The sequence below is a fragment of the Nansenia antarctica genome (genome assembly GCF_963989245.1).
Source record: "Nansenia antarctica genome assembly, chromosome: 8".
Taxonomy (NCBI): Eukaryota; Metazoa; Chordata; class Actinopteri; order Argentiniformes; family Microstomatidae; genus Nansenia; species Nansenia antarctica.
In genome coordinates, this window is record NC_137678.1 from 59,771,114 (window position 1) to 59,795,864 (window position 24,751).

At 44.1% G+C, this 24,751-nt stretch overlaps 1 protein-coding gene across 1 annotated transcript; it reads right to left on the bottom strand.

The window, feature by feature from the left end:
• Positions 1 to 24,395, bottom strand: LOC308164513 (importin-4-like; the record flags this gene model as incomplete). The annotated part of the gene is made up of 28 exons (XM_080538584.1): positions 1 to 500; positions 590 to 659; positions 1,036 to 1,140; positions 1,650 to 1,782; positions 2,437 to 2,663; positions 3,233 to 3,409; positions 4,991 to 5,113; positions 5,634 to 5,704; positions 5,813 to 5,918; positions 6,138 to 6,195; positions 6,525 to 6,602; positions 7,470 to 7,614; positions 8,030 to 8,143; positions 8,456 to 8,575; positions 8,709 to 8,844; positions 9,622 to 9,730; positions 9,916 to 10,025; positions 11,418 to 11,471; positions 13,637 to 13,786; positions 15,088 to 15,171; positions 15,535 to 15,657; positions 16,438 to 16,503; positions 16,824 to 17,003; positions 21,537 to 21,669; positions 21,872 to 21,913; positions 22,228 to 22,307; positions 23,789 to 23,875; positions 24,330 to 24,395. The coding sequence occupies 28 exons, from the start codon at positions 24,393 to 24,395 to the stop codon at positions 370 to 372; spliced, it is 3,078 nt and encodes a 1,025-aa protein (XP_080394710.1). The 3' UTR covers positions 1 to 369.
• Positions 24,396 to 24,751: the final 356 nt, after the last annotated feature.

Here is a 24,751-nt window from a genome sequence, read left to right on the forward strand (position 1 = left end):
TGCTTCACACTCTAAGGCAGACATTCATCAAATTAGTGGTGAAAGGGGACAGCAGAGAATAGATATAGGTGGCTCTCAATTATAACATGGGGTAAGCAAGTAATAGACTTTTAAAAAGAAAACAAAAAACAAAAAGAACAGAACTAATAGATAACACATGAATTCAAATCACATTTCATAAAAATAATAAAACAGACAATAAGTTAATACTTGTAACATAACTGCTGACTAGTAGTAGAATGATGGAAGTGCTAGGGTTTGTCCAATTTTAGAATTTCTCAACTGCTGTCCTATTTTCCCAGCCCTTTCGTAAAAATGTGTAAATCTGCTAGCTCATCAAAGGAGAATGGAAGACATGTTTGATGTGGACTACGATGGGGTGACTGCTGCGGCCAGCTTCATCTTCTGTTCTGCAGGAAGTGAGTTCACAGCTCCCTGAAACTCCTGTGCGTGGTGCTCAGCGAAGCCTCGGACCAACAGAAGCAGGATGTTTTGGGTTTCTAGACAATGGAGAGATTTTGTGAGCAAGCGCATACTAATGCAGTAAGATAAGGGACTTGCCTAACATGATTTGTGGTTCTCTTCTCACCTGCGTCAAGCTCTTTGGTTCCCAAGACATGACTGGAAGCAGATATGATGGGCTTCATTTGACTTACCACCTGAGGGGGACAACGTAATCAAATATGATACAACGAAGGGACAACATAGAAATCTAGAGCACAGCGATGTTCGTGTCATGTTTCACTGCACAATTACACTGTTCAACACTGCTGAAGTAGCTATGACACAAAGCATGACCAGTGAGTACGCCCGCTGATCTTGCTGAATATTTGGTTAGAAGTAAATCACTTGGGCTGGGTTGCACCAACCTGGTTTACATTTTAAACCGGTTTAAATCAAGGTTTATCTACTAATCCTGTTGCACCAAACTTTAATCCTATCTTAAACCTAGTTTAATTGAATCCTGGTTTAAATCTAAGCCTCTGCTAATCCAGGTTTAAACCTGGTTTAAACCTGAGCTAAAAATGTAAGTACCAGCGCAGGATTGCGGGAATACAGGAGGGCCAGGCAGCTGTACACAGTTTTATTCTCCTCCATGTCCTCCTTCAGAGGGAGACGTTCCACTAGGGCAGGAAACACCTAGGAGAAGAGAAGAGGTGTGCCTAGTCAGTGAGACACTCTGAAACACTACACTCCTTCAAAACATCTGACTGTGTCTACAGCACTCTTCCCTCATTTACACTACAGAGCCGGGCCAAGCTGAGCTGTACTGGACTGGCCTGGTTATCCACCATAGTTGCTGAAACAGTGCTGGAAAGGACAATTTGAAAGGAAAACCACAGTATGGTTTTGGTTGGCCCTGAATTGGATAAATCCACTTAGTAAGCTGCTGGCAAACTCTGCATGTTGACTGTTAAAGAATAGAACAATAAAATCTATAAAAAAAGGCGCTGATTCACAGAAACTAAAGAGAACTAAATAACTTGCAGTTGGCGCAGAACTCAGACTTTTACCAACTCCCAATGGTACATTTCCGCAAACCCTCTAGGTCACAACGCTTGCACTAGTTTTGAGTTCAGGAATAGTCCCAAAGCCAATCTACCGCATGTGATAATCACGCAATAACCGAGGTTAAGGCTGAACTCTACCTGCTCCAGAGGAACACCCTCCATGTGGCTCATGATCATCCTGCAGAGGGCAGCGCACAGGTTGTCGATCACCGCTTGGTCCTTCTCTTTAGACAGCAGGTTGGAGAAGAGGGACAGCATCATAGGGTAGTATCTGAGACAAGTTGAGGAACAAGACACCCTGAGAGACAGACAGATAGGACAGAACTAGGGCTACTTGTATTGGGCCCACTTACATAGTCAGTGGATAATCTTGCACACGGACATTGTGAGCACACATCTGCACACACGAGCACACGCACACAAACATCTTTAGACATTTACTGCATTGAGGACGGCAGTCACAACAGACACACACAGACACACACACACAGGAACTGAAAGGTGTAGCCTTTTCCGGAGCCTCAAGGCCAAAACTCAGAGGCTAACCAACAGCTACTTTCCCCAGGCGATCAGGCTCATGAACAAGCCTACTGTAGACAACTGACTATCATCCACAAACACATCCCATGCATATGGACTACCTAAGCTTAAGCTCACAGTCAGTTTACTACTGTCACTTATGTCCTGTAATATTGACACTTTTTTATTGAATTATGCCTAGTGCCTTAATGTCTACAAATTGCAAGATACTGCTTATTGTAAATAATCGAAGCCCAAGAATTTTACTCTCTTACATTTGTGTAATGTGACGTAACAATAAACTTGAAACTTACTCAAAGAGAGAGCTGAGCTGTGTGTCACTCAGATAAGATAAGCTACCGACCTCCCCTTACATAAGCGGTCTCAGACATTCAGGAAAGGATACTGGGCAACGGTAGGGCCTGCGGCCTGAGCCAGTGCTCCCAGCCCAAACACGCTGTTTTGGCGCACCTCTGCGTTGCTGTCCGTCACCCCGCCCACCAGCACCGGCAGCAGCAGGTTGGCCAGCTTTCCGGCCACGGTCCTGCCCCCAGACACACCCACCAGAGAGTGCAGGGTCTTCCCAAGTGTGCCCAGGGAGAAAGAGCGGTCAGCCACCGTGCACGAAGATTTCTACAAACAGAGTACACATTCTCTCATTCATTGACACTTCATATCTTTATGCTTTCATCTCAGCAGACTTAGACCGAGGGATACTTTGGTTAAATGTAAAATTACATTTGATTATTACAAACTAAAAACTCATGCATAACTTTATTTTGGTTGTTATTCACTAAATCAAGCACGACCAGGCGCCATTTGAAGGAGAAGGAACATTGTGGGCTTGCTTGTTTGTGGAAATAGATTAAAGATGGTTTGGACAATAGACAGATTTGCTGGCTAGTCAGAGGTTAGCATATATGCAGATAGATAGAGAGATGAGAGAGAGGAAGTATAGACAGATCAATACAATTAAGAGTTTCATAAGTATGACTTATACTGGGACAGCAGTAGTGAATGGCAATAAGAAGAAAGGATGATGACTGAGTAGTTGAAATAAAGTGATATAGTAGTATGAACAGTGGATTAAAAGAGACAAAGACGAGAGAGAGAGAGAGAGAGAGAGAGAGAGAGAGAGAGAGAGAGAGAGAGAGAGAGAGAGAGAGCGACAGACAGAGAGAGACAGAGGCACCCTGACTCACAGCCTTGTTCATGATGAGGGGCAGCAGCTCGATGAGGTAAGGGGAGAAGACGTCGGCGGGCACGGCAGACGCCAGTAACGGGATGCCCTCGCCAGCAAACTCCTGCAGCATAGCGTCATACTCCGCCTGCTGCTCCTCATCCTCCGCCTCGTCTCCTCCTCCACCCTGACACACCGTCTGTATGGGGAAGAGGGGACAGGAGGGTCACTGAGACATTCTAATACACAGCAAAATGACTGGCTGGGTTCTGTCAGGCAGCCATATTGTTCTCCAAATATGTTTAACTGGTTGAAACAACAAAGAGAATCAGGGGGGCGGAGGATGGCCAGTTACCGGTCATTTAAGAAATAAAATACAGACATATAAGACGCTGCTAAAGCGATTGCATTATAACAACAGTCGTCTCCAGAACAGATGAAAGCTGTCTGGAGACAACCATAGCAAAAGCTTGTATTGGAATTTCCTTAGGTATCTAAAATGTAGCTAGTTTGTTGGGTAATTGAGCTTTTCATTTGATATATACAATACTGGCAAGGCAAGGAAAGTTTATTTGTATATAACATTTCATACAACTGGGGCAATTCAAAGTGCTTTACATATACGTATATTGCTTGTTAGGTGATATTCTCCCGATCTGTTTAAGTGGAGGCCGTCTCTTCTGAATAACTCTCAGCCTCCAGTAAATGTTCCAATGGTGAATAAATGTCATCCCTTTAAGTTTGCACGCTCCAGCGAGCCAAGTGTCAAGGCTTAGGAGTTGGCTAAATTCGGCCTACCGTGGGGAGGACTCCTGAGATGAATGTATCAATCTCAAGCTTGCCAAGTTTATTGAAAAGTTCTATAAAATCACGTCTCAAGTCATGTGAGCCCATTTTACGAGAATCGATTGTTCCCACATGCAATATGAATCGCTTTGTCTCTGGGTGATCAGACAGTGTCTTTTCCAAATCTTTTGTTGTGTGTGAAACCATTGCATTGGGAAGACAGTGGATATGTCATTTTTTACCTTTCACGTTTCTGATCGTCAAGTCTCCAATAAACAAAGTATCATTTGGAGGTGAAGGCGGTGGGGTCTGTTCCAGGGCGTACTAGCTCTGTGTGGTTTGACTGGTGTCTCCGCTCCGTGTCCACGGGAGCCCACTGCTTTCCAGGCCTGTCCATCACCAGTGTCATTAAATTATTTGTTTTGTCTGGAACCTTTTTATCAGGGGGGTAGCATAAATCTAGCTCTTTTCCCGTCCCGCTTCTGATGGCTGGATTACCAATCAACAAAGTATCTCTGTGAGGTGAAGATGGAGCTTGCCTCGGCTCCGTGTCGGAGTGCCTCTGACTCTTATCCGGGCGCTGTGCAGTCATGCAAGGCCGCAAGTTATTTAATGATAGGCTTCGGTTGGCTGCTTTTCAGTGATTTCTGTAGCCTGTGGAATCTTTCCGGGGGATGATTAATCTGTCCAGTGAATTTTGCAGCTGTCAGCTGTCTCATTAGCTCTGGAAAATGTGAATTATAATATTGATCCTTTAGAAAGGCTTGCGTAAGCGGAGGATCATTAGCGTAGCGAGTTTCCAGGGCAGCGAATCTTCTTTGCAGGCTATATTCTAATAAGTCGACTCTCTTTGAAAGATCCACACAGCTAACAGATAGTAGGCATAGTAAAAATAGTAGAGAGCAAAAAACGAGCGAGGAAGAAAGCAGATCTACTCTACTCAGAACCAGGAAGTAGTACTACTGGAGACCCAAGCCGGCCCAGCTTATCTCACCTTCTTCTTCAGTACGTCGCGGATGGCCTGGCTGATCTCTTGCAGGCGTCTGGGTGCCTGCAGCGCATCCCCCTGGCAGGCCTTGAGCACCGCGTTCATGGCCTCCAGCACGCCCATCACCACCTGCATTATACATGACATTTACATTATCCTGTATCATCACATTATCATACCATTATTTGACCAATTTAACTATATTATAACATCATGATTAGGGCATAGAACACTGTGGATATATATATATATATATATATATATATATATATATATATATATATAGCTGTTTCACTGTTCACAGCTATATTTATAGCTGTTTCACTGTTTATTGTTTTGTGCGTTTGTCTTTCTGACTCTGTTCCGTTTGTCCCATTCCCTTGTAAAGCGACCATGGGTCTGTGAAAGGCGCTATATAAATGTAAGTAATTATTATTATTATTATTAAACTTGGTGCGCAGGTCCATTAGACTCAGACACATGCAAATCAACCAACATTGGCGAGCAACCGCCATTATTTTGATACCTCTTGATGTGGTTCACCAAAATCTCTTAAAATGTTATACACATGCCATACATATAAAAACTGATTTCATCAAAGACAGTCTCTACTCTATTGCTATAAATGGCTCATCATCATCATCATCACCTGCCGCTCGCGCTCCTTGCGTATTGCCTCCAGGAAGCTGGGCAGCACCACTTCTAGAAGCTTCTGGAGGACTAGGAGGGACAAACAAAGCAGCATGTTAGCTAACAACCTTTTATGGAAAGTGGGCACAGAGCAGTGATTGGGATGAAGAGAGAGAGAGGGAAGGGGGGGGTTTATACCCCGACGGTTGGTTTCTGAGGGACTCTCCTGACACACTTTGTGCTGAGCTCGGCAGAACTGGCCCATGGCCCCGAAAGCGGCCCTCCGCACATCCTGGTGGGGGAACTGACAGGGGGAGGCGGGCAAACAGAGGGTGTACACGGTAAGAGATGCCTCCGTTACTCACTCATAATATACAGTAGCACACTTATTCATACTCACATAGTAGCTAGCATACATCATTTAATCAGACATCCATTTACCGACACACACAACACCCTCCTCCTCCTCCTCCTCCTCCTCATTCTCCTTCTTAAGAAGGACAGAGCAAGCAGAGCTACTTACATCCTTCAGCTTATAAACCTGCTGGAAGCTGGACTCGAGGAAGGGCTGGAAGGCAGCACTGAGGAGTGGGTTCAGAACAGAAGAGTCAGAACCATAGCGGATATCCCAGTGTCCTATATCTATGGTGAGAACCGAGTGAGTGAGACTCCTAACTATCGACAGCAGCTATTAATTACTATGTTCCAAAAAGGACTGACTCCATGGCCATTCCTGTAGATCTGGAAAGAATTTGATAGGTGGTGGCAAAATGGCCACTCTACTATCATCATCAGAGTACACGGTAGAGCTGTTATTATTTGCCCTTCATCCATCTCACTCCTCTCAGATCTATAGGAGTATGTGGCTGGAGGTTGATTTGGGATTCAGCAGCATGTGTATGTGTGTTACCCAGTGTTGAAGGCAATCTCTCCTAGGGAGTCGCAGGCGTCCTCTTTCTCGTCAATGTAGGCGTTTTCTACACTGAACCTGTGGGAGAAGAGAGAGAGAGAGAGAGATCATGAGTGTGCTTGTAGAAATAGCATGGCCCCTTTCTTTCATTCTCTCCATGGCTTCATCCACATACAGTACGGTGCTTATAGAAATTATTCAGCCCTCTTTCAACACTTTCTTCTTTTGTTTCCCCAGAGCATCAAACAACTGATCTGCACACCCTATTGGACACTTTCAAATGTAAAGAAGACAGCTGCAGTAAAGGCCTGGCAAAACATCACAAAGGAGGAAACCCAGCATTTGGTGATGTCCATGGGTTCTCGACTTCAGGCAGTCATTGCCTACAAGATTCTCGACAAAGTATTAAACATTTGCATTTTATTTATGATTACGTTAATTTGTCCAATTACATTTGAGCCCCTGAAAATAGAGGACTGTGTATATATTTTTTTGTAATTCCTAAACCTTTCAATATTTTTGTTCAACAACTTAAATTAAAACTGAATGTATGTACTTAAATTGCATCTTGATTTTTTTCCTTTCAAATCCATTGTGGTGGCATACAGAGCCAAAATTATGGAAATTGTGTCACTATCCAAATATTTCCGGACCTAACTGTACAACCATACTTGTATAATGCTGGCTACAGTTTACCACAGGTTGGGCCATGTACATTAGCTAAAAAGTCAGGACACAACATAAATGAAACCTATAATGATTGGGAACGAACACATCTCGTTTAAGTCTGTTAAAACTAAGCCTGTTTTGAACTGGCTGCAATCTCCGAGTAGTGGAGTAGAAACGCCCACAGATGATCTATCCAGGCCGATCTTGGTGGAATCTCAAGACAAAATGGCTGTGTGTGTGTCTGTATGCCACTTCACACACACGGCTACTACTTACGTGCAGCGGCGCAGGTCTGGGTCGACCCACTTTGGGAACCTCGGGTCTATGGCATCGGTGAGATTGAGGCCCAGCAGAACACACTCAGCTGCGAGTGGGCTGAACACGTCTTTCCCGATGGTGCGTGCCTGCACTGACAACGTATCTGCCACGGGGACCGAGGATACATATCATCAACCTCCGTTTCTCCAACCCAGGACACACTTGTGGTAAATTAAACTGGGATGACGCTGCAGTGACATGCAGCTTGTACATGAGTGAAGTCAAAATGCGAAGAAAAACACAACACGTGTTTTAATAGGCTAGGTGCACGATCTCCACTACTTCCTGAAAGGCACCTTGCATGAACATATCCTGTCTCACTCTATTGGTTTAATTGATTAATCAGCAGTGCACTGTGTGTTCCAACAGTTTACCGCACAGCTGATTAATCAATTCAACCAATAGAGTGAGACAGGATATGTTCATGCAAGGTGCCTTTCAGGAAGTAGTGGAGATCGTGCACCTAGCCTATTGACAACATGAAAGATGACAAGATAGCAGCATTAGCGCTAGCTCACCCAGAGCCTGTGTCTGCAGGGACCTCATCTCGTCACGGGTGTCTGTGAGGAAGCCCTTCAGACTCTCGATGACGGGGGGGAAGTAAGGCACCAGCATCTCTTTAGTAGCGTTGGCTGAACCGCAAGAGGAAGGGAGGGGGGTTAATACAGTCTGAAAGGTTTACTACCCTGGTGGGTGTATTAACAAACAGAGTCTGACGTGGCTACCAATCCTCATCTCAATCTGCACTGACACGAAAGAACATAATAGCTAAAGCAATATGGTAAATGTCCACTAAGGGAACATGCTTTTTCCTAACCCTAACCCAATAATAAACTGTTAGCTGTGATATAACTAACTTTCTAAGTGTTACCAATACTAAGCTGATGTTCTGTGTGCTACCAGTGATCACAAACGTGTTCATTATTAGCAGTAATAAGCATTACCTATGGCTCCGGTGGCGCTGACCGCCAGCTCTTTGAGATGGAGACTGTCTGCGTTGCTCAAGGCGGACAACATTGTCTCCATGAGAGTGGGCAGGTAGGTGGGCAGGTAGGGTTGGATCTCTTGAGAGAGGGAAGGGGTTGAATGGTGTCAGTGAAAACCCACAACAAAGAATCTTTGATTGACCAGTTAAAAATCCCGTCTCCGAGTGGAGGCATAGCCATAGTAGATTCAGGTGAAGTGAACGGGCAGCACTCTCACCCAGGTCCTCCAGGAAGTTCTTCAGGGCGTAGAAAGCCTTGGTGACGTGGCCTATCTTGGACTGGTTTAGTGCTGACATGTAGCCCAGCAGCAGCGGCATCAGCTCCTTGCTGTCCTTACTGACCTCAGGCTGAGAGGAAGGGGGGGGGTTAGATACTTACTGACCTCAGGCTGAGAGGAAGGGGGGGGTTAGATACTTACTGACCTCAGGCTGAGAGGAAGGGGGGGGGTTAGATACTTACTGACCTCAGGCTGAGAGGAAGGGGGGGGGTTAGATACTTACTGACCTCAGGCTGAGAGGAAGGGGGGGGGTTAGATACTTACTGACCTCAGGCTGAGAGGAAGGGGGGGGTTAGATACTTACTGACCTCAGGCTGAGAGGAAGGGGGGGGTTAGATACTTACTGACCTCAGGCTGAGAGGAAGGGGGGGGTTAGATACTTACTGACCTCAGGCTGAGAGGAAGGGGGGGGTTAGATACTTACTGACCTCAGGCTGAGAGGAAGGGGGGGGTTAGATACTTACTGACCTCAGGCTGAGAGGAAGGGGGGGGGTTAGATACTTACTGACCTCAGGCTGAGAGGAAGGGGGGGGTTAGATACTTACTGACCTCAGGCTGAGAGGAAGGGGGGGGTTAGATACTTACTGACCTCAGGCTGAGAGGAAGGGGGGGGTTAGATAGGCTGTCCTTACTGACCTCAGGCTGAGAGGAAGGGGGGGGTTAGATACTTACTGACCTCAGGCTGAGAGGAAGGGGGGGGGTAGATAGGAGCTCTAAACAAGTCCACATCTCCATATACAAACCTGTTCAGCAGCTAGAATGTCTTTTCAAAGGATGCCTCTCAATCTCATTATTAATACGGTTAAATCTGAAAAAATCCCGACTGATCACGTCCGGTCTGACTGACCTGTAGGTGTTCAGAGAACTGTCCTAAAGCAAAGAGGCCTGCGCTGCGGACCACCTGGTTACTGTCTGACAGACTCTGGCACACTGTCTGCAGCATGGAGGACAACAACCTGACACAGACAGACACACACACACACACACACACACACACACTTAACTACTGGACACATCTACAAGTGAATGAAAAGGAGAAGAAGAGGAGACATACAAAACTAACTGGGACTTTAACATGGGAAACAGTCCCAGTTAGTTGCAGTGTGCTTGTCTAGGGGACTTGAACAGGAGTTGTACTCACTTGGTCTGTATGTGGTCGGCGCAGTGTTCCGCCAGCCCGGCCATACACATCAGTCCAGCCTTCCTCTCGTAGGGGTTCTCACTGGCCAAGCATGCCTGAGTGAGGGACATCTGGGCCACAAGAGAGACAGCAGCACTTTATCATTTTTCTCATATTATTTTAAAAAAAGGAAAAAAACGTTTTTCTTCAGAGAGAAAACTCAAGGGATGACAGATGAGAGAATAAATAGAACAAGGCCACACAAACATGATAAATTGTTTAACGGATGCCTGTCACTTCACCAGTACTCAGAGTGATGACTGGAGACCTCCATTTGTTGATGTTAGTGTAACAGTGTTTGTGTGTTTGTGTGTTTAGTCAGGAATTTAGAATCATCAGAATATCAAAATGTTTATATGAAAGAGCTTACATATTGAATATAACATATTTGGAAGACATAATTGGTGTAACTGTAGATAGTCTGCTGTAAAACTTCACGTATCCCGCGCGAATGCATCACATGAAACACAGGCGTCGAGGGGGGGATTTCTAAATTACGGACCTCACCACATAATACTAGTCCCGTGCGAATATTGCTTGATGGATATTCAAAGTACTTTGATACTGTTTTTTTTGTTTTTTGCTTGCTTGCCCTCACCTTTCTGAAAATGAAATCCATTAAACAATGAATCAAGTTTGTATTGTCTAAATAGAATAACAGAAACAATAGAATGTCAGGTGCCAGGTGTAAGCTGAAATGTCTTGTGGACATACAGTATTCCGAGACGCTGAGCCCGACAACTATCATTTTACACAACTAAAACATTTATTATATAATAAATCATCAGGTTGAAAGAATATCATCAAACAGTACACATTTGAAGCAGGCAGGTAAAGAATACCTCTGTGTCATTGGCTGGCATAACAGGAGAGAAACTCTGGGTGTGGCCCCCATCTTCCCCTGACCTCAACCCTACTGAGAACCTTTGGAGCATCCTCAAACAAAATATATATGAGGGTGGGAGGCAGTTCTCATCAACACAGCAGCTCTGGGAGGCTATTCTGGCATCCTGCAAAGAAATTCAAGCAGAAACTGTCCAAAAACTCACAAGTTCAATGGATGCAAGAATTGTGAAGGTGATATCAAAGAAGGGGTCCTATGTTAACATGTAACTTGACCTGTTAAGATGTTTTTGTTTGAAATAGCTTTTGATTTCAGTAAATATGACCTCCTAATATGACCTCCTAACCCTAAATTCATCAAATTACCATTTTTAGTTCTTTACAACCTATAAAATGTTTTGAAACTCTGTTGTGCATAATAATTTGGAACAGTGCATTTTGAACTTTTTATTTAAAAAAAAAATACTGTTATCATTGGGAGGTTTGTTCAATAAAATTTGAATTATACTCTAACGGTTGATGACTTGAAAATTATACTGATTGTCATTTGCATCGACTATTTAGGAAAATCTGAGAAAAATATAATTTGCATAATAATTTGGAACGAGGTGTATACTAACCAGCTGTTGGAATAGTTTCTCTGGGGGCATGTAGAGAGCCAAAGTGTCAATAACCTGCTGACAAAGACAATATTTTTATTTGAGGAAAATAAAGAGAAAGAAAGATGTCAACCTAACAGTACCTGACATAATGGGCCCTATTATGCACTTCATAAGGGCGGCTACACACTAGACGACTTTTCAAGTTGTAACATCTCTGAGCCTCTCACACTAAACGACCGTCGTGCTGGTGTCCGTGTCGCAGCGGCGTGCAGACGTCGCAGCACAGCGCAGACTACAGGATGTGTTAACGACGGGGGCTCACAGACTACAAGATTCTTCACTTGGTCAGGACGATTCCTTGACATGGACATAAACACACCTGCTACCTTCTTTGAAAGAAATCGCGATTTATTCAGTGAAAACTAGTACACCATTCAACATAGCATAACAATAGCATAGCATTCGCGGACACAGTCAGTCAATGCACCTAGCACAACAATAGCATAGCATTCGCGGACACAGTCAGTCAATGCACCTAGCACAACAATAGCATAGCATTCGCGGACATAGTCAGTCAATGCACCTAGCACAACAATAGCATAGCATTCGCGGACACAGTCAGTCAATGCACCTAGCACAACAATAGCATAGCATTCGCGGACACAGTCAGTCAATGCACCTAGCACAACAACTAGCGCCGTAGCTAAAGGCTATTATCACTCATTTCCCCGACCTCTCATTGGCTGTGCTGTCCACACGGGTCGTTGCCCATCTCAGACTAGCAGAATGTAGATTCCGTCGGCCGATAAAATGAAACATGTTTGAAAAGATCTGGAGCCCTGCGACGGCCCTAACGACGGGGTCGGCGGTCCTCCGATTGCGTCTCTGAGCCTGTCACATTAAACGAGCGTCGGAGACGGCGCGTCCCCGGGTTTGCAACGACTGGAGGATTTTGTCGCCGACCGCAAAAACTGGTCGGCGACAGCTAAATCGGGGTTAAAATCGTCTAGTGTGTAGCCGCCTTAAGTCTTAAGCAATAAGACGAGGCGGTAGATCTAAACTTAAGACGTGGAGGCGTGGTCAAGGCCACTTTGCTATTATGCGTGCGGTAGTGGGCGCCTAAGACCCGGCGCTAAGCCCAGAAATTAGTCATGGGTGTGTTTTGGGCGTCTTCTCAATCAACCCAATCAGTGTGCCAGGTGCCATTCCCTTTAAGAACCGGCTGCGTTAAGTCATAAGCGCTATGCTATTATGCAGTTCATAGGCGCTAGACTTCATGCACGTTTTGAAACACGAGCGCGCCTCCGCGGTTTGCGCATGCGCGCCGACCGACTTCTTAAGAAGTGGGTCAGCGCGCATGCGCAAACCGCGGAATAGCAAAGTGGCCTTGACCACGCCTCCACGTCTTAAGTTAAGAACTTTTCAAACCACTTCTTAGCGCTAGGCGCAAAGTCAGATCGCATAATAGCAGGGGCGCCTAGCGCACTTCATTAACATATGAACACTCCCACAATGAGTAATATATGCACGGGAGTCTTACGTCTTATGTGTGGGCGCCTAGCGACACCTGCATAATAGCAGTAGCGCGTATGAAGCGCATAATAAGGGTTGCGGTAGGTCTTAACCTGGCGGTGCGTCTTAATTAAGACTTAAGACGGCAAGTTAAGAAGTGCATAATAGGGCCCAATGTGTTTGACACATATTGGGCCAAACACAGATTAAGCCTAAAATTGACTAAAAAGAGTTTACAAACAATTCCGTTTTTCAGTTTTCAGAAGTCGTCCTAGTATGTGTTCAGGAAACTGTCCTATTATGTCTGCTGTGTATCACGCAATGTTGTGAACTGCTGTGGCGCAGCGGTCTAAGCATTAGCCTCTAGTGCAAGCTGCCCACCGGGGACTGGGATCGAATCCCGGTCTCGCCAGACCCGGATATGGCCGGGGCTCACAGGGAGCGGCATATTGAGCGGCCGCTCCCAAGGGGGGTATAGGACTATTTCCGGACAAGGATCCGTCGCGCAACACCGCCCCCGTCTGGTGCTGGAGTAACGGTGTCGGGCTCGAGGAGCCAGACAGCTAGTCTGCCTGGCGATCTCCTCTGGGGCTGCCGGCCACGGGGTCGTGCGGCGGATCCTACGCAATAGGCAGGGGATAATTGGATGCTAGGTTGGGTACAATTGGATACCAAATTGGGTGAAAAAGGGATAAAATAAAAAAAAGAGGCACTAAGAGGATCACCTCAGCCGCGATGTTTTTGGGGCTGTAGGGGTCGTCCTCTGTGTCTTTCTCCTCGTCCTCAGGGTCCTCCTCCCCAGGCGGGGGTGCTGCGCTCAGCACGGCGAAGACCGTCTGCAGGATGGGGCCCAGCAGCTTCTGCTTCAACACCGTCTAAAGGGGAGGGAGAGTCATCACCAGCTCCGTATACTTTCAATGGCAAAAACGGAAAAGTGCAATGCATGCAGAGATGGCTTTCTTTTCTTCATTTCTCCAATGAAAAACTGCTGCAGCGTCCCAATTATCTACCGTCTTCTGCCTAGTACGGAGTGTGCACATTACTAGATGGATCACAAAACGGATGACGTCTTGTAATGCGTGGCATTGCACAAAAGCATGCTACAGGGGGAAAGGTAGAGCATTGTAACACAGCCTGAGTGTAAAGGGCAGAAAATGGATGAGGAAAGGATGGCACATCCTGAGTTTAAGGAGGGAGAGAAGTCACTGGGGGTTATATTAGGCATAGAGGAGCAGTATGTAGGGCATCCATTTATAGTATGGTTATAGTCAGGGGTGCACATAACTGGTGCGCCAGTGCGCATGCGTCGCCAAAATGCATGCTGCGCGGCAGATCAGCCGCATGAACGCGCTCTTGCGCACAAACAGCTGGAAACGCTGGGAGAGGAATTTACTTCCTCAAAATCCAACTGCTGACTGCTGACTGCTGCATCACTGCAGTGCAAGCCCCACTAAGTAACTATTTGCCGTCCCCTCAGCCGAAGGCCCGACGAGTAATCCATCACAACAGTCGACCGACGACGACCACGGCGACTCCCCTCACGAAAACATTCGGAAAGTATCGTAACTCGTACTTTCATTCCGCATATCGCGTATCGCACGGTTATCACGCCGCCACGTGAAAATTCAGACCCCTGACCCAGGGAATATGGTTGGGAATTCTATTAGGAAAAAAAAAAGGCTTTGTTGCACAATCAAAATAATGAGCTATTTAAAGTGATAGCCTACAACATCCTCTACCATGGTTGAAATTGAGGACAGTATTAACAGCAGTCAAGAGAGCATTGATGATGATTAAGCTTTGTAGCATAAATAAATGCTTAGGCTGTAACTTTTTGTTGAAAAGTTGATTTCAGTGTTTACAGAACAGAGCAGTGCTTAAAGAGATATCAGTTGATTTCATTGTGTTTAAAGGAGTCGGACAGACTTTCATGCTTAAAGAGCAGTCATTTGATTGTGCATTTGTTTCTTTTGTTTTGCACACAATAATTTGTTCGTTCATCTTTATTTATGAATAAATGTCGTTTTGCTAATATAAGTTATCCATGTATCCCTTTTTTATCCATCCTGTGGGACGGGTCGTGACTCGCGAGCTCGGGGAGCACCAAGCAGCATCCCTAGGTGCTCCTCTGAGCACTGGCCCCAAAAAGTTATGTGCACCCCTGGTTATAGTTTACCTTGCTCTTAAGTCTGATGAGAAAATGGATGCATGAGAGAGCCTGGACCCGCAGGGAGTCGCTGAGTGTGATGTCTGCGCTGACCTTGAGAGAGACACACACACACACACACTTCATTGAACTGCAAACAGAAATGCTGCATAAATCCACAAGAGATACTGTATGCTGCATGTATTGGTCAACATTACAGCCAGCTAAAAAATGTACGAATGAAAGGCTCACAAGAGTATGAGCTTAAAAAAACAACTGAAGTGTCAATTAAAAATGTGAATTTCACACCCAGTCAATCATGTCTGTTGGCTTAAGAAATTGTCATAATCAAAAAAGCTACTTCTTTTTGAGCATTTTAATTCTAAATGACTCTTGCCCAATCGGAATATTGAGCATATTCTGATTAATTAATACAGGAATATGGTGTGCATGTAAATGTAGTCACTGTGTTCTCACCTCCAGGCAGAAGTGGACGATTTCAGTGATGATTTCAGGCACAATGATGGACACTTCGCTCTCCATCAGCTCATCGTACACCTCCGTACGTTCGTACACCTTCATGGCCTCGCTGGCCTGGTCCTGCACAATACACACAAAGGGCTCTAAATACATCCAGATAATGTGGCTTACGAGCTAGAATAGATCTGACATCCTAATCCAAAGCATCCAAGCCATTCCAGGCCAAATTTTCCAAAATTGGCAAATAAAGGTTAATGGCAAAGAGAGACATGAGCGTGCAACTTTCACTTCATATTGAGTTTAACTCACCTGAAGGTTTGCATTACTTCAAAACATTCTTTATTATAAATGTGTGTCTGTAAAACATCTGTCTTGCTCTGGCTAGATGTGTCATACTATGTGGTAGCTGTACATTTCTGGAACTTAATACCCAGCTCTATCAAACAATGCTCCACTCTGACAGGCTGATAGATAACCAATCATGTGACCACTGACCACAGACCCAAAACGTATTTCTTTCGGGTTATTATATATCATCTTTTTTTATGATGTAATGTTTTCTTGAGTGTAAAGTGTGATGTTTTTATTTCCTGTAGTTCTATTTTATGTGATTTTACTATGTCCTGTAATTCTGTGATGTTTTTATTTCCTGTAGTTCTGTTTGATGTGATTTTACTATGTCCTGTCAGGGCTTGACATTAAGCTTTTTCAGGTACTTGTCCTTTGGACAAGTGAACTTATCTTTTACTTGTCCGAGAGCTCCAGTTACAAGTCCACAGCACACACACACACACACACACACACACATACACACACACACACACACACACACACACACACACACACACACCACAACACAGTTCTTCTACTGAGGGAATGACATATCAGCACATAACAAACCTGGTCTGCTTGGATGAGGTGTCTGAGGGCAACGATCAGTCTTGGGACGAGGGAACGCATGAAGTTCTGGAAGACATGTCATTACAGCTGTCAATCAATGAATGGGGAATGAGGAAAGACTGAACATCTGCTCATCCAACATGATGCATTGAGGGTCTTCCACACAATCATGCTGCCCACCCAAACCGTGCACTTTACATTATTTACTGCACATTCTCTGCTTTCCTCAGAGGTAACACAATGTTTTTCCGGGCCAGTTCAGCCCGCTTTAAAACAGCTACGCAATGTGAAAAGGAAATATTCGCATGGTATGGGTCACGGGCAGAATAGGGTGAAATTTAAGAATTTAAGTGGGCAATAATGACATGTGACTAGAGGGGACTCACCATCTCCTCTGTGCCGGTGTAAGCGGTCATGGCGGTAAGAGTGAGGATGCAGTAGTACAGTGCATTGGGGTTGTTCAAGTCCTCCAGTACAGTGCCGAACAGCTCCAGCAGCTGGCGGTAGTGGGGCTTGAAGGACTCCGGGTTCGACTTCACCACTTTGCTGAGCAGGAGGAGACCCACCTGAGAGGAGGGGGACAAGAGTAGAATAAGTTACAATAAGTAAAAACTCTTCAGTCCATGAAGAAAGACCCAACAGTGAATCTATTCAGAAGTAATTTCAAAGTCAAATTATCTCACAAGGGAAATTTGTTTGGTGGTGCATAGCAAAACACAATAGTTTCAAAAAGATGCATCACCCAATTGACATATTTGTAAATGCACTGGCCCCCCAAAAAATCATATTTAAATAAAATAAAATATTAATAACAATTATTATCACAACATGCTCTACATTATGTAGAGTTTGAAGGACAAGTTCTGCTTAGGATTGATGTTTGATAAACCAGAGGGTTCACTGTGGATTCAAAATCATAAAATAATTGATTTTCAAAACATTAAAAAGGTGCAATATGTGTCTTTCTCCTGTTGAAACAGTAATAACCATGCTCAGTCATTACTTATGACGCATTAGCAGTCTGTGACAATGTGTGCACCTGCCAAGATGGTGGCTTTCTGCCTGAATGGTCTTTTCCAACATGTTCAGGACGTTCCTGGAAGTTTCTGACGGTCACTTGCTCATTGGCTACCAACCTGCCTACAGCAAGCACCTCGTTCTGGAAGCCCACCTAAGCACCTGAAGCTTTGTATGCAAAAACATTTCTAACATGTATTCTGATCACTTTGTCCTACTAAATATACTGTTTGACATTTGCCTATACTATTACTATGTCTGAGTTTTGTTTTGGGAATGAGGGGATTTGTTTGTAACTTTGGGTTAAAGTTGTATCCAGTCATGCAACCCTCGCCCTCGGTGACAGACATGGCTTCACAACGGGGAGAGGGCGGGTGTTTTAGGGAGATAATGGGGCTTGGGAATGGCCTAGTGTAGAGTAGGGTATCCATGACAGGGTTTTCTGTCACTGTATGAATGCACAGCTGCTGGGAAAGTTTCATGTTTCATGTGAAACGTGAGTGTCTCCGCTGTGTCCTGGCAATGCCAGACAAACAATGCTAGGCTTGCCAGGCAGGAGGGATGAACCTAGAGGCCACCTACCATCCTAGACTATTGCAGTTTGTTGTTGTCATTCTTTCAAATCAAGATCAACTAAATCTATAACTATTATTATTATCATGATAAAGTTGACTACAATAACAATGATAAATCTATAACTATTATTATTATCATGATAAAGTTGACCACAATAACAATGATAAATCTATAACTATTATTATGATCATGATAAAGTTGACCACAATAACAATGATAAATCTATAACTATTATTATTATCATGATAAAGTTGACCACAATAACAATGATACACTTTTGACATTCATTTTCAATATGTTTTTCTTCTAGGTATGTCCGTTCAAGACCGTTTGATCACCCATCACCTATTATCACCTATCACCTATCACCTATTATCACCTATTATCACCTATTATCACCTATTATCACCTATTATCACCTATTATCACCTATCACCTATTATCACCTATCACCTATCACCTATTATCACCTATCACCTATCACCTATTATCACCTATCACCTATTATCACCTATCACCTATTATCACCTATTATCACCTATTATCACCTATCACCTATTATCACCTATTATCACCTATCACCTATCACCTATCACCTATTATCACCTATCACCTATTATCACCTATTATCACCTATCACCTATCACCTATTATCACCTATTATCACCCATCACCTATCACCTATTATCACCTATTATCACCTATCACCTATTATCACCTATTATCACCTATCACCTATCACCTATCACCTATTATCACCTATCACCTATTATCACCTATTATCACCTATCACCTATCACCTATTATCACCTATCACCTATCACCTATTATCACCTATTATCACCTATCACCTATCACCTATTATCACCTATTATCACCTATCACCTATCACCTATTATCACCTATCACCCAGCCCTATTATCACCCATCACCTATCACCTATTATCACCTATTATCACCTATCACCTATCACCTATTATCACCTATTATCACCTATCACCTATCACCTATTATCACGTATTATCACCTATCACCTATTATCACCTATTATCACCTATCACCCAGCCCTATTATCACCTATCACCTATCACCTATTATCACCTATTATCACCTATCACCTATCACCTATTATCACCTATTATCACCTATCACCTATCACCTATTATCACCTATCACCTATCACCTATTATCACCTATTATCACCTATCACCTATCACCTATCACCTATTATCACCTATCACCTATTATCACCTATTATCACCTATCACCTATCACCTATTATCACCTATTATCACCTATCACCTATCACCTATTATCACCTATTATCACCTATCACCTATCACCTATTATCACCTATTATCACCTATCACCTATCACCTATTATCACCTATCACCCAGCCCTATTATCACCCATCACCTATCACCTATTATCACCTATTATCACCTATCACCTATCACCTATTATCACCTATCACCTATCACCTATTATCACCTATTATCACCTATTATCACCTATCACCTATCACCTATTATCACCTATCACCCAGCCCTATTATCACCTATCACCTATCACCTATTATCACCTATCACCTATCACCTATTATCACCTATTATCACCTATCACCTATTATCACCTATTATCACCTATCACCTATCACCTATTATCACCTATTATCACCTATCACCTATCACCTATTATCACCTATCACCCAGCCCTATTATCACCCATCACCTATCACCTATTATCACCTATCACCTATCACCTATTATCACCTATTATCACCTATCACCTATCACCTATTATCACCTATTATCACCTATCACCTATCACCTATTATCACCTATCACCCAGCCCTATTATCACCTATCACCTATCACCTATTATCACCTATTATCACCTATCACCTATTATCACCTATCACCTATCACCTATTATCACCTATCACCCAGCCCTATTATCACCCATCACCTATCACCTATTATCACCTATTATCACCTATCACCTATCACCTATTATCACCTATCACCTATCACCTATTATCACCTATCACCTATCACCTATTATCACCTATCACCCAGCCCTATTATCACCCATCACCTATCACCTATTATCACCTATTATCACCTATCACCTATCACCTATTATCACCTATTATCACCTATTATCACCTATCACCCAGCCCTATGCACAGTGATTGGATCACCCAGCCCTATGCACAGTGATTGGATCACCCAGCCCTCTGCACAGTGATTGGATCACCCAGCCCTATTATCACCTATCACCTATTATCACCTATCACCCAGCCCTATGCACAGTGATTGGATCACCCAGCCCTATGCACAGTGATTGGATCACCCAGCCCTCTGCACAGTGATTGGATCACCCAGCCCTATTATCACCTATCACCTATTATCACCTATCACCCAGCCCTGTGCACAGTGATTGGATCACCCAGCCCTATTATCACCTATCACCTATTATCACCTATCACCCAGCCCTATGCACAGTGATTGGATCACCCAGCCCTATGCACAGTGATTGGATCACCCAGCCCTATTATCACCTATCACCTATTATCACCTATCACCCAGCCCTATGCACAGTGATTGGATCACCCAGCCCTATGCACAGTGATTGGATCACCCAGCCCTGTGCACAGTGATTGGATCACCCAGCCCTATGCACAGTGATTGGATCACCCAGCCCTCTGCACAGTGATTGTATCACCCAGCCCTCTGCACAGTGATTGGATCACCCAGCCCTATGCACAGTGATTGGATCACCCAGCCCTATGCACAGTGATTGGATCACCCAGCCCTGTGCACAGTGATTGGATCACCCAGCCCTCTGCACAGTGATTGGATCACCCAGCCCTGTGCACAGTGATTGGATCACCCAGCCCTCTGCACAGTGATTGGATCACCCAGCCCTATGCACAGTGATTGGATCACCCAGCCCTATGCACAGTGATTGGATCACCCAGCCCTATGCACAGTGATTGGATCACCCAGCCCTATGCACAGTGATTGTATCACCCAGCCCTATGCACAGTGATTGGATCACCCAGCCCTCTGCACAGTGATTGGATCACCCAGCCCTATGCACAGTGATTGTATCAAGTCCTTTTTATCACCCAGCCCTATGCACAGTGATTGTATCAAGTCCTTTTTATCACCCAGCCCTATGCACAGTGATTGTATCAAGACCGTTTTATCACCCAGCCCTATGCACAGTGATTGTCTCAAGAGCGTTTGATCACCCAGCCCTATGCACAGTGATTGTATCAAGACCGTTTTATCACCCAGCCCTATGCACAGTGATTGTATCAAGAGCGTTTTATCACCCAGCCCTATGCACAGTGATTGTATCAAGAGCGTTTTATCACCCAGCCCTATGCACAGTGATTGTATCAAGTCCACCACCATTTTAAAAAGCGAACCGTAAACTGATAACATGCAACAACAATTTATCTCTCATTACTCATTGAGGTGGTGGTGTAGCCTACCTGCCTGTCCGTTGGGTTATTACTCTTGGTAAACTCATTGAGCAGGGTGAGAAGAGCTGGCCAGCGGTCAGGTGTCTCATGTTTGACAATCACAGCACTGAGCTGTGAGAGGGAGTGACTGAGCACTGTGTGGCTGCAACAGAGATACCACATTTACCATAAAAGACCAAAGCAAGGGGGTTGTTCATTGTATTATTCATTGTGTTTATGGTAGGATAAGCATAAAACTGGGTGCCATGACCCATTGGTTTTCATGTAGGCCAAACAAAGTTGGCCTAAAGTTTCAACATCAAATGCCACCTACATTGTCTTTCATATCAATACAAAAAGCTTACTCTGTCTCCTGTTGGAAAGCTTGCAGGACCCCTGCCTTCAGACTATGGAAAAACAAAAACAAAATAAGAAAATAACATCTCAAACACAATGAAGCGTTATGGAATGAGAAGCCGTGGTATATCGTGGATGTTGGCCCAGCTTCTTCTTCTCCAATATCCACCATATACCACGGCTTCGAGTTCCAAGAAGGAGGAGGCTTTCCATCATTTGTTTCCTATGACCCCCCAAAAATACACAATGGAATAATCAACTCTTATTATTTCGTTTATGTAACAATGTTCTACTCTAACTATAGTATTTTTGAATGTCATCATTAGAAAGGGGTAGGAAGGAAGGAATGACAACAACACCCAACCTCTCTCTGTGATCCGGGCTCATCTTCTTCCAGCGTTTCATCACTCGCATGCTCAACATCTCTGCGGCTGACTGGCGAATCTGAGAGAGATGGATTTATAATGCCCGGATGAAGGTGACGGTAGCGAAGACAACACATATCATTGACAACTCAACACAAGGTGAGCAAACCTGTAAGCAGTGGCGTAGCGCAAAATCCCGGGGCCCCCCCGCAAGGTGGCGGCGGGGGCCCTTTCGCAACGGAGTAAAAAAAAAAAAAAAAAAACTGCGTTTTTTAGAGGCCGATGCGTTATTGACGTTGCGAAATTTCGCAATATGCACTCTACATTCTAAATGCTTGACTTAGCAAACGGTACAAACAAGTGAGAGCAATAGCCTATAACTAAATCCAAATGGTAGACTACACTACATCAGTAGAATGTATTATAAGTAGAATAGTACAAGCTTTATTTATTTTAACAAAGTGTGGTGTGCACAGCAGTGTGATATCTGTAAACATATCTGTAGACTCTCCGCTAAGGGTTGCCAGATGGGATTGAGAATTTCCAACCTAATCAATCTAAAAACTTCTAAATCCACCAAAAACCAGCCAATCTGGCAACCCTGTCTCCGCTGCATCAGAGTCTACTTGTTGCGTAAAATTGGCCAGGGTTAGTCAAATCCTTTGTTGGACATCTCGTTTCTTAAGTCCTGGTATATTGTGACATTTCTTTACTGTTTGCCATCTGGTCTAGGAATACCCAGGGAGACGCAGACAGCAGAAGTAGAATAGAATAGTAGAATAGAAAAAGAAACAGCTATATATAGCCTAACCATGCTGAATTATGTACCTGTATGATGCACTGACAGCCTGTGACTGTGAACCTGGCCGGACCCTGCCTTTCTGCCTGAGTTTGAGTATGATGCTGCCCAAATAAATGTTATTGTTTAGTGCTGTACGCTTTCGTGGTATTATATTGTGTGAATTATCATCTGTATGTTGTTTTTCTTTCACTCGACTAACCGCCGAGATAATACTTGAGACATGTACTTCCGTAAACATACATTTTTTATTAGATTTTTTTACAATATCGGACCGACAGTCCCACATATAGCGGCTATAATGTCCGAATAGAGAATCTATCACCACCTAAAGAATGCTTATTGTACTTTGTATTGTATTTTCGCTTGCTCATTTTCCTTGTGTCTCGCTGCCTACGTGTGACGTCAAAGTGATGTTGCTATTGGATACGGCTAACTATGTATATATTTTTAAATATAGGCCTATATATTAAAATTAAGGTTGACACAATGAAGGGCCACTTATTTCCTTTGTTTTATATTTTTTTAAATTATAAAAAAAAAAAAAAAAAAAAAAAGGGGATCCAATGTTAGGGGGCCCCCTAGTGGCTGGGGCCCCCCCGCGGTGCGTCGCTTGCGGGCCCGTCCGCTACGCCACTGCCTGTAAGCAAACCTGTAAACCCCATTAGCCTCAACCTGTAAACCTCATTAGCCTCAACTGATTCTGAACTCTTCTCCGATGTGAGGGTTAGGGGACCCATGTTTGTACTGTGTGTACATACCTGTGGATTCTGGGAGCTCGTCATGACAGCACACAGAGCTGGAATGAAGGCTGGGTCTCTGAAAGCCTGCTCCATCTGAGCAATGGCCTAAAACAAATGAATGAATGAATGGACTTTATTGTCATTGCTACAGTACAGGTACCAAACAACGAAATTTAGGAGGGGTGGCTCCCCTCCTAAAGAGAGGAAACAAACAACACTGTAACAGTGTTTTGCCAAGTAGTAACAAATCTATATGAACATGAATGCTGACCACTGGCACTGTAGACACAGGGGACTGTCACGTGTATGAGTGACAGAAGAATAGCCTGCAGTGTCAGCTGTCAAAGACACACTGCATTTTGATCACACTTCTAATCAATGTCTCATCTAGTAGTGACATTAGACTGGTAACTGATGTGTAGCAGTTGGTAGTAAACGGGCTAGCCCAGGGTCACCAAAGCTTTGCCACTAATGACGGTTGGTACTAATGGTTAAACACACGGTCGTGCCCATCCCGTTTGACCAGATCAATTAAGACAGGTCTATCTGTTCACATTACCTGCTGAATGACGGCATTGTCAGGCTGGGTGAGCTGTAACAGAATCTGCTCTAGTCCCTCTGACATTTTGTCTCTTCCGAGATGATCAGCGTGAAACGGCAAGCGAAACTTCAAAACAAAACAACAAAGTTGACCCTTATACAGCAGCTGTGTCAGTAAGCAAATATAAGATTAGCATATGACAGCAGATCCTCACTATCTAGTAAAATAGCTTAGATAGTTCAATCTATCTATAGTTTAATCTAGCTATGTTAGCTAACGTCTATGTTAGCTAACGCCTTACCTTAGAAAGGACTTCCAACTCCGGTGGCGGTTGGGATTGGAGTGTCGCTCCCCGACCGTTTCGTTCCGTCAGGTCGCCTCGCGGGACGAGAAGGGTCCAGCTGCGGACATCACGCCTATCACCCGGAAGCTTGATGGAC